The sequence below is a fragment of the Panthera onca genome, chromosome B4 (assembly GCF_046562875.1).
Source record: "Panthera onca isolate mPanOnc1 chromosome B4, mPanOnc1 haplotype 2, whole genome shotgun sequence".
In the NCBI taxonomy this organism is placed as follows: Eukaryota; Metazoa; Chordata; class Mammalia; order Carnivora; family Felidae; genus Panthera; species Panthera onca.
In genome coordinates this window covers 96,354,257-96,372,367 of record NC_138345.1, presented here as the reverse complement: position 1 = coordinate 96,372,367, position 18,111 = coordinate 96,354,257, and the positions used below count along the sequence as shown (strand labels likewise).

General features: G+C 36.3%; 1 protein-coding gene across 1 annotated transcript in view; it reads right to left on the bottom strand.

The window, feature by feature from the left end:
• TRHDE (thyrotropin releasing hormone degrading enzyme) overlaps positions 1 to 18,111 on the bottom strand; it is a 384,591-nt gene that overhangs the window by 270,540 nt on the left and 95,940 nt on the right. The window contains exon 3 of the mRNA XM_078449668.2: positions 1,186 to 1,312. Within this exon, the coding sequence (XP_078305794.1) occupies positions 1,186 to 1,312 (127 nt within the window). The remainder of the gene's footprint in view (positions 1 to 1,185; positions 1,313 to 18,111) is intronic.

Genomic DNA, 18,111 nt, shown 5'->3' with positions numbered 1-18,111 from the left:
TACCAATGAGCAATCACTTTTATGTGGATGCTGATCAAAATGTTCTTGAGAAGGAAAATAAAATGGGCAGGGGCTGGGGCGGGGGGACAAAATACTGCTATGATGTAACATTTCAAAACAGGTTTTCTGAGAAGGAAAAATAACTACAGCATTTCTAATGGGTATACATACCCTTTCTAACTTCCTGGAAAGTCACAGTTCACTCCCCTGAAAAAGTGGTAGCTTCATTCGAATTTGGATAACAAAATTCACTCATTTATTCACTCAACAAATGATTACTGAACATATTATCTTTGTAAAAGGAAGTAAGAATATTGGTGGTGAACACAATCTCCATTATACAGTTTCCCTTCTCTTCCATTATACAGTTTTTATTCTACCTAGTATACCTGTACTGACATATGACTAGACAAAAATAATGTGAGGGACAATTAATACATTGAGATCCAACATCTGAGAATTAGGAAAAAGAAAATAATGAGTGTCTTCTCAGTGTAAAATATTGAAGAGTTCTGGGAGTCATCAAGATTTAACTTGAAATCCCAGCTCCTCCACTTATTGGCTGCCTGGATGAATGAAATATTCCCTGGATGTCAAGTCCCTTGGGTGGAAAATGTTCTAACAGTACCTACCCATCCAGTAGCTGTGAGGATTAAATGAGATGCTGGCAAGCACCTCTCCACAGTACATATTCAACAAATTATAGCTACGTGGTTATCTTTTGGAAACCTAAACTTACACAATGCCTTTCTTTTTTTTAAATTTTTTTCAACGTTTTTTATTTATTTTTGGGACAGAGAGAGACAGAGCATGAAGGGGGGAGGGGCAGAGAGAGAGGGAGACACAGAATCGGAAACAGGCTCCAGGCTCCGAGCCATCAGCCCAGAGCCTGACGCGGGGCTCGAACTCACGGACCGAGAGATCGTGACCTGGCTGAAGTCGGACGCTTAACCGACTGCGCCACCCAGGCGCCCCCCACAATGCCTTTCTTAATTCCTATGAAAACTTCTTGGCAAGACCTAAGAAACACTAGGTTTTATTTTACCTCTTCAGAAGAAATTAGTTTTCTCATGCTCATCTTCTCTAACATATACTCTTGGAATTTTCACATCTGAAATAAATGCACGAAGAAAAATTTCCACCTTCAAGGATCCCTTCCAATAAAATAACCATGAAAATACTTACCTAGTTTTGGCAAGGAATAGGGCACTTTAAAGTAGTCTTCATAAAATTCTATTAATCTCTTTGTTATATGGAGAGCATAGTCCCCAGATCCTCTTCTGATAGCATCAGGTCTTGCATATAATCGTACCTAATTAAAAATATATATAAAAGCTACATTAGCCTTTTGGTATTCAAGTTTTATCTTCCCTGCATATATGAATCTGCACAAATCACTCTGAATACTACAAAAATTAAACAGTATTCTTATTCATATATCAAAGCACGCTGTAGCTGAAAGAACCAAACTTGAACAATTAAAGTAACCAAGTTGAGCAAGTCACAATTTCCTTGCTTTACAAGATGACATAGAGAAGATTTATACACCTTGCATCAAAATAAATATTCGAGTTATCACTTACATGTGCTTGCTGGAGATATGAAGGTACGGTGGATTAGTATAATGGTTCCCTGACAATGCTGTAAGTAGGCAGGATATGGTAGCTCCGCAGGAAAGAAAATTCATGGTTTGTTAAAGACACATTGCATCAAGCTTTGGAAGTATCACCAGGCTGAACAAAATATAATTTGTGCTTCCTTCTTTTCTTTGGAACCAACTGTCCTTATCCCCAGTATGCAAAGTAGGAATCGCAAACTTTTCATGTACATAAATAATCGCCATGCTGGAAGGCCGTCTGCAACGGCTCCCAGCTTCAAAACCAGCTGAAGTGTTTCCTATCTCTAACACAATTCGGATACTTAATATTGATTTTTAAATCAAGCATTGTATATTATCTAGTCCTCGGCCAAAAAGAAGCCTGAGGCAAATAACATAAAACTGAACAAAACTAACAATTGTACAGAAAAGGTTAAAATGAGATTAGTTTTCATAAAGATTTCATAAAGCTATCCAGCATCTTTCTTTCCAAAGGCTAAATCTGTTTTTCACAGATGTGGCCCCTAATCCTCATATCAATTCTGTGAATAAGATATATGTGTATTTGTGGAGCAGTAGAGAAGACAGCAGGCTGGGAGTTGGGTGTTAGTCCTGCTCTGCCACTAAGCAAGCTGGGGGATATTGAACAAATTACTTAAGCTCTTTGGGCCTCAAGTGTTCTCACTTATAAAATGAAGGTGTTGACTAAAGTGCTTTTAAGTTCTAAAACACATTACTTCCAATCCTATTTTATAGATAGAGGAGTTTGTGTTCTTCTCAAATTACTAAAAAAAAAAAAAAGATAAATAAATGGTTTGCTGAGTATGTGGAAATGGATATTTATATTCAACAGGAAGACAAAAGAAAGTGACACTCAATCATATAAAAATTGATTATACAATTAACTGTCATCCTCACTTAAGGAGAGAACAGAGATGTATATAAACAAAAAGAGTAGAAAGTTAAGAAAAATGCATCCTGACTTGATATTAGAAAGACCTGTAATTCAATAAGATATTTACTAAATTCAATGACAATTATTTACTGAAATAGTGAATCTACTTCTCAACCCAACAATGAAATCAAATATCAAACTTGGTTCACAGTCACCTACAGTTTTGGTTGGCAGTAATATAAAACCAAAAACTCTCAGGAGGAACTGACTACAACAGCACAACTTAAGACTCTTAGAGAGATAGTGAATATGATTCCCTGACCCTGACTCAACTCACTATAAACATGCACTGCCTTAAGTAAAGTTCCCAATAAGCAGACTCTAAGGAAAGAGGGAGCATACAAGTCATCCGCTAAGGAAGTGTTCTTAGGAGAAACCTATGAGAGAACAAGGAAGTGAGATAAGGGAGGCTAATAAGCCAAGCAAATGTGTGTGCAATTTGAGGTAAAGTCTTGGCCTCAGCCTGATCCCACAGGGAGCTCTAGAGTATAAATTGCGATTGCAAGTTTGCACTGCATTGAGGTATGATAGTTAGACCTCCATACTCTTATATTCAGTCATCAGATACTGGTTAGCAAGGAGAAGGCATAAAATCCCAAGAACTTATTCTTGGAGCATCTATGTGATGCAGCTCCAGTGGCCCAAAGATAGTCCTTCAGAAAAGATTTTAGGTGTCAACTACTAGGAGCAGAGCAATGAAAAGCTGGGGGGTAGACATATCAAACAGGAAAGGAGATCTGGTCTGTGCATCATAAGCATACATCACAGACAGTAATCATTCATTCACGCAGTCATTCACTCCACAAATATTTATTTGGCATCTAATTCGCACCAGGGCCTGGACAAAGGATTTTTAACTTAGTGATGAAGAAGACATGTTTTCTAACCAGAGATGGTACAAAGCATTTTGAGAAAAAAACCAATGAAGATGAAATGCCCATCTTCAAAGAGCTTCCCATGTATTAGGTAGGTTAGATAATAACAACAGATAATGATAAATGCCATATGAATGGAAAACTAAAATAACAAAGTATTCTGGGGAAGAGTAGATAGCTTTAAGAAGGTTCAAGGTGAAATAAATAGTAATCCATGTTGAAACCATAACCAGGACCACTGCAAAATGATGCAGCAAAAGGTCACTGATTTTACTCCCAGGAAGCATCGATTTTGGTAGAAACACAGGCATTCCTGTCAATCAACTCTACCAGTTAGTCAAGCTATCTGTAGGCCCAGACAGGAGAAACACAATTAAATCAATCTGGTTGTCAAGAGTTGATGGAAATAATCCAATCTGAGTGAGAAGATAAAACATATGCAGGCTGCGCATGGTGACTACAGTTGCTCATTCAAACATTTATTGCACACCTGCTGTGTTCCAGGTATTATACTAAGGAATAGAAATAGAATAATAAAAACTCTTACCACAAAATGAACAAGACATTTACACTTACTACCCTTAGGAGGTTTATAATATGTGGAAAACAAACAAATCCACAACAAAAATATAATGTAAGCAATGGAACAGTGTACTCTGCCCTACATAAGGCTAAAACCCCCACATTCTGTCTCTTCTCGCCTTTTCAAAGGCATCATGCCCAAACTTCTCTTTATTCCCACATGACCAATTTATGCCTGCATATTGGATCATTTTCATTAGCAAATACTCTGTATCACTTACTGTGTTTTCAAACAAAAAATCTTTATTGAGCACAGTTCCTACAGTTATGGTTTCCAGCAATGCCCATTGAAAATTTTCCATATAGTTAGTATGAACACATAAGTTAATATCCAAACTGGAACACTTTTGAGAATGAAAACAGCCCTGAGATAATAAGTGTAAGTAGGGTGGTTGCCTAGCTATGCTATCCGCTTCTAGTCTTTCTTGAACTTACTGCCATAAAGCTTTCATTTCTGCTATACAGCAACAGGATTCATCCCCACTATATACAACAAGCGTTCTCATCAAAATCAGTAACAGTTTCAGAATGCCAAACTCAACAGACCGATTCTAGTCTTCAACATACTTAACTTATCACCGGCACTTGACACAATCATTTCCCCTCCTTGAACCATTTTCTTTCCTTGGCTTCCATCTTATTTTTCCTTCTATCTTGTTAACCACTCCTTCTCAGTCTCCTCACTGATTCCACTGCAGCCTCATACCTCTCATTACTTAATTTTGATAAGTCCAGGTGTCAATCCACAGACATCTTCACTTTTCTGTCTATGTTCAGTATCTCGGTGGTAACACTTATCTCATGGTTATAAATATCAACTAGATGATAAAGACCTACCCCATAATTCCAGAATTCCAGACTCGTTAATCCAGCTGTCCATTGGCCATCTGCACTTGGATATCTAATAGGCATCTCAAACTTAACATGTTTCAAAATGGATACCAGAGTTCTCTCCTCTCTTCTCTCCTCCTCAGCCTCCTCCTTCTTCTCCCTCCTTTCTGTCACCCTACCCCCCCAACAACACACTGTTCCCCTTAAAGATTTTCCATCCAGCTACTTAAGTCCAATACCTCAGTATTATCCTTGTTTCCCTCTTTCTCTTACATTCCATGTTCAATCTGTTATCATATCCTTTGGCTCTACCTTAAAAACATATCCAGACTCCAACCACTTCTCACAACTCTACCACTACCAACCTGCTTCAAGCTTCCTTCATTTCTTAGGTAGATGAGTGCTCTAGTTTCCTACTGATGTCTCATCCCCACTCCCTTCAGTCTGTTCTCTACACAGCAACCAAATATTCCTTTCAAATGAATATCACTCTTCTGCCTTTCCTCCTCCAGTGACCTGCCATCTCATTCAGAGTAACAGCCCAAGTTTTTATAAGGGCCTCAAAATTCCTATAAAAATCTAGCCCTCTGAACCTCTTCGGCTGATTTTCTACTACTTTGCTCCACATTAACTTTATTCAACTCATACACTAGCTTCCTTGGCATTCTTCACATATTCCAGAGATTCTTCCATAAAGGTTTTTGAATTTTCCCTTAGATATCTATCTCCAGGGCTTATTCCCTCTTCTCCTTTAGATACTTGTCCAAATATCTCTTCTTTCTGATTGTCTATTATTTGAGTCTCCTGCTCCAGGACTCTCTATCCTCCTTCCTTACTTTATTGTTTCCTATAAAACTTACCACCATTTAACAAAATATATGTTTTACGTATTCATTTTGTTTCTTGCTGCTTTTTTTCCAAGAATGTAAGTTGCTTGAGAACAAAGATTTTTATCTATTAGTTCTAACTGCATAAAAGTGCCATTATTTTAGGTAAAAATATTTTGTTTAATTTACTTGTCAAAGGCCTTGTACATAGTAGACATTCAATAAAACTTTGATGAATGAATGAATTTCACAGGTATATGCATGTCCTAAGGGAGTATACAATAGGAATCCTTTAATAACACTGTGAGATTCTCAGGGGAGGGGATGTTTCACCTACATCTTGAAAGATAAGTTGGATGTAGTAAGCTACCAAGTGGAGAGTGACATCCCAGACCAAAGTAACATTATGTGCTAAGGCAACAATGTTGACCAAATGATAAATGATTTTAAAATTGATAATAAATATTGGCACTTTATTATAATAATTATGGTATTTAATTGGTGAATATTAAGCCAGAAAATGGTAAAATTACTTTTGCATTTCAGAAAGACCACATCAGTGACCTACGCCAGGTGGAATAATCGGGAGCTGCTTGTTAAGCCTGCCCAGACAAAATGAGAAATGTGAGGAGACATATAGTAACAGATGACACTAAAGAAGTAAAAAGAAACTTTAAACCACATTAAAGAAAGGCCTATAAACCAAACTGTAGGATATTAATTTAATACTATGGGCACAGGCAAGATTTTAAGCCACAAAATGACATGTTCAGAACTAGATTTTAACAAATTACATCACTGCAAAGAGAAGTTAAGGAATCAATCCCATTTATAATTGCACCAAAAATAATAAGATACCTAGGAATAAACCAAATCAGGGATGAAAGACCTACACTCTGAAAACTATAAAACACTGATGAAAGAAATTGAAGATGACACATACAAAAAGTGAACAAACATTCTGTGTTCATAGATTGGAAGAACAAATATTGTTAAAATGTCTATACTACCCAAAACAATCTACAAATTTAATGCAATCCCTATCAAAACACCAACATCATTTGTCACAAAGCTATAACAATCCTAAAATTTGTACTAAACCACAAAAGATCCTGAATAACCAAAGCAACTTTGAAAAAGAAAAGCAAAGCTGGAGGCATCACAATTTTGGACTTTTTAATGCAATCCCTATCAAAATAAGACCAGAATTTTTTTTCAGAGCTAGAACAAACAATTCTAAAATTTATATGGAACCAGAAAAGACCCTGGATAGCCAAAGTAATACTGAAAAAGAAAACCGAAGCTGGAGGCATCACAATTCTGGACCTCAAATTATATTACAAACCTGTAGTGATCAAAACAGTATGGTACTGGCACAAAAATAAACATGTGGATCAACAGAACAGTATAGAAAACCCCAAACTGAACCTACAAGTATAAAAGACTACGCTGGACAGCAACATGCAAAAGAATAAAAGTGGACCACTTTCTTATACTATACACAAAAATAAATTCAACATGGATTAAAGAATAAATGTGAGATTTGAAACCATAAAAATCCTAGAGGATAACACAGGTAGTAACCTCTTTAACATCATCCATGGCAACTCCCTTCTAGATATGTCTCTGGATACAAGGGAAATAAAAGCAAAAATAAACTATTGGGATCTCATCAAAATAGAAAGCTTCTGCCCAAAGAAGGAAACAATCAACAAAACTAAAAGGCAACCAATGGAATGGGAGAAAATATGTGCAAATGACATATCTGACAGATCTGATAAAGGGTTAATATCCAAAATATGTAAAGAACATATAAAACACAATATCCAAAAAAATGAATAATCTAATTTAAACGTAGGCAGAAGACACAGACATTTTTCCAAAGAAGACATACAGATGGCTAACAGACACATGAAAGATGTTCAACATCACTCATCATCAAGGAAATACTAACCAAAACTATGAGACATCACCTGATACCTGTCAGAATGGATAAAATCAACAACACAAGAAATAATAGGTGTTGGCGAGGTTGTGGAGAAAGGGTAACCCTTTTACAATGTTGATGGGAATGCAAACTAATGCACCCACTCTGGAAAACAGTATGTTTTCCTCAAAAAGTGAAAAATAGAACTATCCTACTATCCAGCAATTGCACCACTAGGTATTTATCCAAAGAATACAAAAATACTAATTCAAGGGATACATGTACCCTGATATTTATAGCATTATCTACAATATAGATACACATATAGATAGATGACATAGATATAGATAGATGATATAGATATATAGATAATATATATCATATATATCATATGTATATAATGGAAAATTACTCAGCCATCAAAAAGAATCAGATCTTGCCATTTGCAATGACATGGATGGCACTAGAGAGTATAATGCTAAGCAAAATAAGTCAGTCAGAGAAAGACAAATACCATATAATTTCACTCATACGTGCTTTTAAGAATCAAAATGAATAAGCAAAGGGAAAGAGAGAGAGAGAGAGAGAGAGACAGAGAGGCAAACCAAGAAACAGACTTAACTACAGAGAACAGACTGATGGTTACCAGAGGGGAGGTGGGTGGTGGGATGTGTTAAATAGATGATATCATCCCAGTGCCCTCCAGCCAACCTGGGGTTGATGTAAGCCAAGAACTCTTAACTGGAAGAAATTGTATTGTTTTGTACAATCTGAATCCAAACACACTGAGGCCACACACTCAGGTACTGACTACTCTAACCTGTGCTAACATATGGGCACAACCTGTTGGACAGTTTTAGCTTCCTGTGAACATTTGTAACCACTACTTTAATTACTTCCCACCTCTTGCCACATGTGGCTGCTATCTGTCTTCACTTGTGAACTTCATAGTGTGCCAAGAACTGGAATTTTTAAATCTACTTTGATATTTTTTATAATTGAGAGTTCATTTCAAAGGCAGAAAAAGACAAAACATATTACAGCAAGGAAAAGTGTCACTGAAACATAAAGCAAAGAAAAAAAAAAAAAACCAGATTCCATCACTGCAGTATAGGTGATGGGTTAGAAGGGACTAGGAACAAATACAAGGAAATGAGTTAGACTATTATAGAAGTCCTAATAAAAGATAATTATGGTTTGGACTGGAGAGATGGTAGTAGGGATGCAGAGAAATGGATGGATTTATTCAACTAGTCCTAACATTCTATCTAACAAGTCCTTTAGTTACCAAGTTAATCCAGTTATAGTCACATTCTCACATAAGGACAGTCATTCACCTTGTCTGTACCCATCTCACACCAGTGCTCTGTTGGAACAAATGAGACCCAGCTGGAGGATAGGGGGGACTAGTTCAAAATATTTCACCAACTGGGGTGCCTGGGTGCCTCAGTCAGTTAAGCATATGACTTTGGCTCAGGTCATGATCTCACAGTTTGTGAGTTTGAGCCCCACATCAGGATCTGTGCTTTGGATTCTGTGGCTCCCTCTTTCTCTCCTTCTCCCCCACTTGTGTTCTGTCACTCTCTCACTCTCAAAAATAAATAAACATTAAAAAAATATTTCACCAACTGGATAATTCTTGTGTGGTTAGTCAGAAGTTTGCTGTACAATAATTCATTTTATGGCGCAAAAAAAAAAAAATCAGTTGTTTTCTTATGTTAGAGTAACAAAGTTCTACTTAATTGTAACATAGAAACTAAGTCTTCATAAATATAGTTACCACTCAAAAGCAATGAAATGTAATTTTATTACACCTGCTTATTTGCATTTTCTGACATTCCAGGATAAGAGCCCAGCTCTAAAAATGTAAATCGCTTCCTAGGGTTTCTCTTTCCCTCTGCAGAACTTCGTCCAACAACCAGTATAAACCAAACTGCCCATTTAATCCAATGGAAGGGATACTATGCTAGGAATACACAGGGATGTGAAACACAGCTTTCTCCCTAACTACTTCTGTCAACTTGTAAAAGTCAGTTAACTTTTCCAGGTCTTGGCTCAAAGTTCCTTCTGAAGGTAATAGTTTATCATTATATATATATATATATATATATATATATATATATATATATATATATATATATATATATATATATTACACCTGAGAGATTGGTATACCTCAATTCTTCTCATCTAGTCCCCTTATTTTGAGAATAAAATAATGAAAGGTTTTCTTTAATATTCTCAGGGCTTTAATCCTTTGTATCTTTCACTTCCGATGGAAATACATACATAACACCTGCTCAGCTAACATCTGCTACTCTTGAGAGTTCCTTGTTTCTTCCTATATAACTGTCTATGAGCTTGGTAGTGATTAGACAGAAATAACTTTAGTAGCCAAAATGGAATATAAGAGGTTGGCGTTTGAAAAATATTCAAAATTTTGTTACCACCTGTGTAATAATACATCACAGCAATGAACTAAGATACAGGAGTTACATATTTTTGATCTCTTAGAACACTTGAATGCCCAAAATAGGTGTCCAAGGGTGGTGTCTTTTGTACTCACTGGCCTTTACCTTGGAGTTTCATGGACTCAGTATATTTAAAGTATATTTGTTTCATCTTTTTATAGGATTTTAGGTATTTTAATCAATGAAGGGGGAAAATGAAGGGGATAAAGGCAGTTATCTCAAATTCCTTTGTCACAAAAGTAGGGACGTCAATGACTTTTCAACTCTCCTAACAACTGAGAGTGTCTGCTTAGAGGACACATAGGGATGAACTCTGAGACCACATCTGCACCTGGAAGGAGAAAGTGCCATGATCTGTGAAATGCCATCTGTGCTCTTAAGGATAGGAAAAGTGGCACTGGTATCAGATATTTGCCATCATTGGGATAGAATATCCTTTGAAAGGGACTCACAATGGAAGGGTACTTTGGGTAAATTTAAACTGACTTTGTCTCTGATAGCTGTGCAATTTATAATAAGAACATCAAAGACTGATTAAGGATTTCATCAATGGGGCATTTATTTATTCAGTTAATATTTAATGAGCATCTATTAGCAGTCAAGCCACTGTTCACATGCTGAGTGTCCACAGGTAAGCAAAAGGGACATAATCTCTTTTCAAAGAGCTTTCAGTCCAGTGGGGAAATGCAGCAACAAAGTCTTATGGTTGAAAATAATAAAGTGGATCTAATTTACACTGGCTCTTCAGAGAAATCCTCTTCACAGAGATGGTGACTGATCAGAACAGGGACAGAGCAGCATGGAAGTATAGGAAAGCAAGCAATTATTCAAATTCTTACATGTAACATTTATCTTTCATTGTATTAAACTTTCAAAGGGAAGGTAAAAATACATTTATAGTTGTAATATAATGCAAACCCTGTAAGCAAACATATGCAATTGTCAGAAATGTTTTAAAATCATACACTAAAAAATCCTGGAGACATTCTTCTAATAATTTGAAATAATTCATAGATTTTCTCATTTATCTTCACAAAATATCTGTAGAATAACTATGAAGTTAGCTGTATCTTCTGATTTTATAGATGAAAAATTTGAAGAGGTTTTTTACAGTCATTGAGTCACTTTAAAGGACAATGAGACTAAATTTCTCTGTGTATAAGCCTTTATTCTAGGTTGTTTTAATTATTTGCTGTGTTAAAAGTGAATTGTAGTAGCTGCTATATAATTATGTGAAACAGTGTGTAGTTATACCAAACAGCAAAGAAGAAAAAAAGAAAACATTTACAATAGCGGTGCACCTGTTCAATAACGAACCGAGTAACATTTTCTCTGATTTGACATTTGTAATTTAGTGTATTAAAGTCAAACAAACCTTCTGGTTTGCCAGAGTCCTTCCCTGAGAAAATTTCACACTGCAGGAGTACATTAGGAACTTTGGAAGACACAGTGATTATTGTATGGCTGTAAAATATCACTACCATAACAGTAATAAATTCACTTTTCCTTTTGCCTATCTGAAAACTCAGTCCCTTTCTTTACCAACTGCAAAACGACAATGTGGTTGTCACTAAATTCTCCGCCAATAAAGCTGAATTAATTCACCTATGTGAATATAATTTTCTTTGGGTGTTCACCATACAAATCAATAAAACAGAACAAGCCAGAGAGAAGGGAGCAGGCGCTTTCAGCACTATGTAGAAGACAAATATATTGATACAAAGAGGAAAGGATGTTGTAAACAAGAAACTAAAAGCCCAAGAGTATTAGCCTTATTTACAATTCAGACAGTAACTTTTTTCTTTTTTTTTTTGGCAAAGCAAAAGGGAAATAAATACACACAAAATTCTGACAGAAGCAAGGAACCAGTGCTCAGACATACATGTCAATAAACATAAAGAGGAGGCCAGGAGGGGCCGGGGGCAGGAGCTGGCCTGGCTAAGGCAGGTGGTCCAGGCCCAGGGGACGGGCACTGGTAAAGCCTGGACATCTTGAGTGAGGAGTCTTGGCTGTGGCTCTGAGAAACTGAGAGCCACTTCAGGGTCTGTGGCAGAGTACTATGACTGGAAAAGACAAAGGGAGATTATTTAGGCAATGGAACTTAAGACTTGTTGAGAAAGGAAGACTAATGAGTAGAAAAGCATATTACAGGTGAAAAGTTTGTTCTGTAGCTTCTATAGCAAGAACAGCCTAATAGGCAGTCTCTATCACCATAGTCAAAGAACTCATTCTGGGAAGGAGCAGAATTTAGAATTGGGGATGGATAGGTAGTAAAATCCCAGTACTCTGTGAAGCATGAGGTACATGGTAATAGCAAAACCACAACTACTTCAAAACGTACCATTTGAACAGAACACACCACGAAAACAAATATTAGAGCCTCTCTGGGAGTCTTACCATGGAATCCATGCCACAGATCCATAAGACAGATATTCCGAGAACAATGACTAAAACACCTTTAAAGAGGCCGAAGACCAGCCTTATACTCCATTCCACTTGGTATCAGACACTGTCGGAAGGAGACTCCAGAATACCGTCACTGATAAAGTTGCTCTGATGGCCTTTCCTTGCTTGTATTTTGCTCCCTCCACCTTCACAGAGTTTGCCTAAGGATTCTGAGACAGGTCTGCTACATATACAGGGTTCCTTTTGGACTAGTGGCCTTTATTCTATAGGGTCATAGACTCTCTATATTTGAAGAGCTTGTCTCATCTCTCAGCAGGACAAGTCTTTAAGTATTGTGTCCATCTTTCCAATCTCTCCTTTCACCTTACCATGTCTGATACAGTGCCATTCACCCAGTAGGGACTAACAACATGTTGCTGACTCCCATAAAATGGCAATAAACTTTGAAGGTCCTTGTCCGTTCCAGCACTAAAACGCTGTTATAATAGATTGATTACACCTTCCAACTACATTTTCCTTCAGGCAAGGAAATTAGCACTGTGGAAACCTGTATAGTCTCTTCTTGTAAATCACTTCACATTTATATACTAAGCACAGTATTTACTAGTTCACTATGGAGCTTACAAGTTCCATTTACTTACAGAGACTTCAGAGAAAGGACACAGCTTTGCTATATTCAGGCAGCTGTTGTCACATGTTTCTAATACACCTGCGGTAGGCTGAATAATGGCCCCCAGGACACCACGTCTTAATCCTTAGAACCTGTGAATGTTACCTAAAGGGACTTCACAGTTGTGATTAAATCAAAAACTCTGAGATGAGACGATTATCCTGGATTATTTGGGTGGGTCCTAAATGTAATCACAAATGTCCTTGTAAGAGGGAGGCAGAGGGGGTTTTGACTACAGAAAAGGAGAATGCAATAGGATGGCAGAAATGGAGAGAAACCTCAGGATGCCATGAACCCCAGAACATAAGGAAGACAGTTTTAGAAGCTGGAAAGGCAAGGACTATGTCATCGTCTAGAGCCTCCAGAAGGAACCAGCTCTGCTAACATTTCAGTTTCAGTCCCATAAGACTCATTTTGAATTTCTAACCTCTGGGACAATAAGAAAATAAATTTGTGTTAAGTCACTAAGTTTACAGTAATTCCTTACAATAGTAATAGGAAATTAATACTTCATACCTTTTTAAATTTTCCCACCAGTAAATATGCCTTTTTGTGTAGATTTTCAGCTTCTTGTAGGAACACACCTTGTATTTATTTGTGTGCTGCTCTTTCCGTTGCAGGCATATTATTTACAGCTTTCAAACTGCTGATGTTGGCACACTTATTCTGCTCACACATTATTACCAAGCACCAACACATTACTGCATATATCTGGTACACACCACACAAAAGCAAGATACTTGAGTAAAAGTTAGAATCATCTACAGCAATTTTCTTCCAACTGTTGTTGCATTCTGCTTTGCATCAGAATCACCTGGGGGTAACCGTTTAAAATTCATATTCCTGGGCCCACACACTCCCAGAAACTCTGAATCACCTCTCTCCGGTAGGAGTCCTAAAATCTCCATTTTGATAAACTTGCCAATTGAATCACGTGTATACTAAAGTTGAGGAACAATTGGCCTAGAGTCACCTGAACAACCTTTTGTTCATTCGGCTCCACAGCAAGCAAACCTCAAGCCTTGAGAGAAATATTTAGCAAAAGCCTCACACATAGGAAGACATATATATCTTTATTCCTTAAATCTCTTTCAGCATCAGAATCTTCAATGAATATACATTCAACATGGCTGGTATTATTTTTAACTCTAACAACTAATCTTTCTTTCTTCCCTGCACAATAAATGATAAACAATAGATGAGTCAAGTCCAATGTTTGGAAACCAGTAAAAGTTATTTAATACCGTCACAGACTATAGATAAAACAGTAGCTTTTAATCCCTCTCTGAGATAGAGTACTTCTTTTGTAGTTAATTGAATTGCAGTTATCTTTCTTAAATGACATAGAATAAATATAGAGAATTTCCTTATTAAGCTATCTATTTTATGACTGGTCAAATTTCTTCAGCAAGACTGATAGCCAAGTACATCTATTTGTACATACAGGAGCTCAGTGCTTAGTTGGATTCAGTTCCAATTTGGTTTGGCTCATCTGTCCTTTCATTCCCTGATTTCCAAGTGCCTGCTGACCTCACTTTTACATATGCCACCTTCCTCTCCAAATCAACTATCCAGTTCAAACACACTCCTGCCTGCCCCCTCTGCTCACCTGTATCTTTCAATGATTCAAGTAGCTTTCTCCCATCTAGGACCAGAACCCAGAATTCATTTGTTCATTCACTCATTTAACAGATATTTATTTGGTGCCAGACCCTCATCTAGGCACTGTGGATATAGAAGTGAACCAAACAGATAGAAATCCCCACCCTGGAGAGCTAAGTAAGTGAGATAAATACAAATATATAGCATGTATGTTAAATAATAGTAAGAGCTCAACACACACACACACACACACACACACACACACACACACACACACACCAGAGAAAGGAGTAAGGAAATGTCAAAGGCCAGAGAGAACCTCACTGAGAAGGTGATATTTGAGTTAAAATATGAAGTAGGTGAGGATGTGAGCAATGTGGATACAGATTTCTGGGGGGAAAGAGAAGAGCCACTTATCAGTGTCCTGAAAACCACTGATTCAGTCCTCAAACATCTCAACTCTTTCTCTAAGGAAACTGCAAAATATTCCAATCATATGGAAAAGTACGGTACGAAAATACATTATCCTAGTACCCCAAACAGATTTAAATAATGCTGGTGTGCTTTTTTCACATTTTCTTTGGACATTTTTCAACAAGTAAAACATTACAATTCCCTTGAAGTAACACACCCCCTTTTCCCATTCTGGAATTAACCACATCATGACATACTTCAGTATATTTCCAATTCATGTTATATTTGTCCTTTAGTTCTGTTTTACTTCTATTCAAAAGAGTGCCAATTTACATCCCACCAGCAATGTGTGACAGTTTGCTTCCCCACGTCTTCACCAAATTTTGCATTTTGAAATGTTTGTTAATCAACGGGTATGAAATGGTGTCTCATTATTAGTTGTAATTTGCATCTTCCTGATAATGGTAATGTCGAACATCACTTTATATGTTTCCTGGCTATTATATTTTCTTCTGCGAACTGCCCTGTTCCTTTGCCCATTGTTCTAATGGATTGTTTATTTTTTTCTCATGATCTGAATCATCCTTTGCATATTCTGGACAGTAATCATTTGCCAGTATAGGATTTGCACAAATCTTCTCCGAGTCTGTGCTAGCCTTGTACACTATGTCTCTGATCAAATAGAATGCTTTACTTTTAATGTAGTCAAATATAAAATGTTCCCTTTAGGGTTTTTCTTTTCTGGGTCTCTTTAAAGAAGTCTTTCACTGCTCTCAAGGTCAAAAAGATATTTTTCTTATATTTTCTTCTAAAGTTTTTAAACTTCTGCTATTCAAAGGCAGAGCTTTAATTCAGGTGGAATATATTTGTGTGAATGATGTGAAATACAGATCTCATTTTTTTCCTATGTGGATAATCAATTGTCTCAGTAATATTAGTTGAAGAGCCTTGTCTTTCCCACTGATTTATAATGCCCCTCTGCATACACCAAGTCACATATACTTGGATCTCTACCATTTCTGTTATTGGTCAGTATGCCAATTATCATGCCAATAGCACATTGTGTAATCACTAAAACTAAATGTGAGGCCTAATAAGACACTGATCTTATTCTTCTCCAAAACTTCCTTATTATTCTATATGAATTTTAGGATGATTTTCCACACTTATACACAAAATCCTGTTGGGGATTTTGCTAAAATTGCACTAGATTTGCATGTTAATTTGACATCTTCAAACATTACATCTTAACATCCATGCCCATGGAATATCTCTTGATTATTTCAGTCTTTACCCCACTTTTAAGTTTCATGGTAAAAGCCTTGCACATCTTCTATTAGATTTTATTTCTAGATACCTTATGGTTTGTTGTCACTGTGAATAGTATTTGAAAAATCATATTTCTGATCTATTATTTTGATATCAGCCACTTACTGATTTTTGTAAAATGGCTTGGAAACAAGCCAAGTTTCTGAGTTAATTTTAATAGTTTTACTGTATTGTTTTGCATTGGCTTGTCTCAGTCAGGATTCCTAGAACAATGCCAAAGAGGAGAGTGAAAGAAGGCATCCTTATCTTATTTTTTACTGTATTTGGAATGCTTCTATTGTTTCACTACCAACTGTAATTCTTGCTGCAATATAAGGAAATTCCCTTCTATTCATTGTTTGCCAAGAATTGTAACATGAATAGTGTTGGATTTTTCTAATGCTTTCATCACATCTATTCAGATAACATGTTTCTTCTTTCCTGTGTTCTGTTAAGGCAGTGAATTATAGTAATAAATTTTCTAGTGTTAAACTGTTTGCTTTCCTGGGCAGAGGGAGAGGGAGAAGACAATCTACTTAGACAAGCTGGGAACTTTTCCTCTTTGTTTAAGATAAGATGTAACTTAAAAAGCAGAAACAGACCTATAAATCCAGAGAACAAACTGGTGGTTGCCAGAGAGGCACTTGGGAGAATAGGCAGAATGGGTGAAGGGAAGTTAGAGATACAGTCTTCAGTTTTGGAATGAATAAGTCATGGGAATAAAAGGCATAGCATAGGGAATATAGGCTATGGTATTGTAATAGTGTTGTATGGTTACAGATGGTAGCTACACTTGTGAGCATAGCATAATGTATAGAGTTGCTGAATCACCATGTTGTACATCTGAAACTAATGTAAAATTGTGTATCAACTATACTTAGATAGAAAGATAGATAGATAGACAGACAGAGAGAAAGATCTAACTTTTCCCAAATAGTTGGTGGAACATACCTATAAAACTGTATAAACCTGGTAGTTTTCTGTTTAGAGAATAGATTTTTGATTAGTGATTCAATATCACTATGGCTATTGATAATTTATATTTTTCTTAAAACTATGCATATCATCTAAGATTTAAAAAGCATAAGCATGAAATTCTTCATAACATTGTTTTTAAAATCCCTCCCTTATCTATAGTCATTTCCATTCTAATAATGTTTATATATTCCCTTTCTCTTAATTAAGACTGTCAGATAATTTCTTTCATTATACTCTTATTTCTCTGAACTCTTCAATTCATGTTTTAAATATGACCTTATATACAACATCCTTCAAGGCTGTTCTAAGTATAGTTCTATTGCATCCCATGAAGTTGAATAAGCGGTATTTTCATTTTTCATTAATTTCTAAATTTAATAACTTCCTATTTGACCCATAAGTTATTTAGAAATATGTATTTAACTTCCTAATGTACATGATTTTTAGGTTATCTTTTTATTTTCACAACCTAACTTTATTGCCAAAAGCACGGCCTGTTTGATACTGATTCTCGGTATTGCTTCAGATATTGTGTAGACTAGTAATTGGTGAATTTTGTACATAACTGATATGGATGCTTGAAAACAATGTTTAACCTCTAAACTGTAGGTATATGATTCTAAATATACTAGTTAGATTAATTTTGTATTGTCTAAATCTTCTAAATC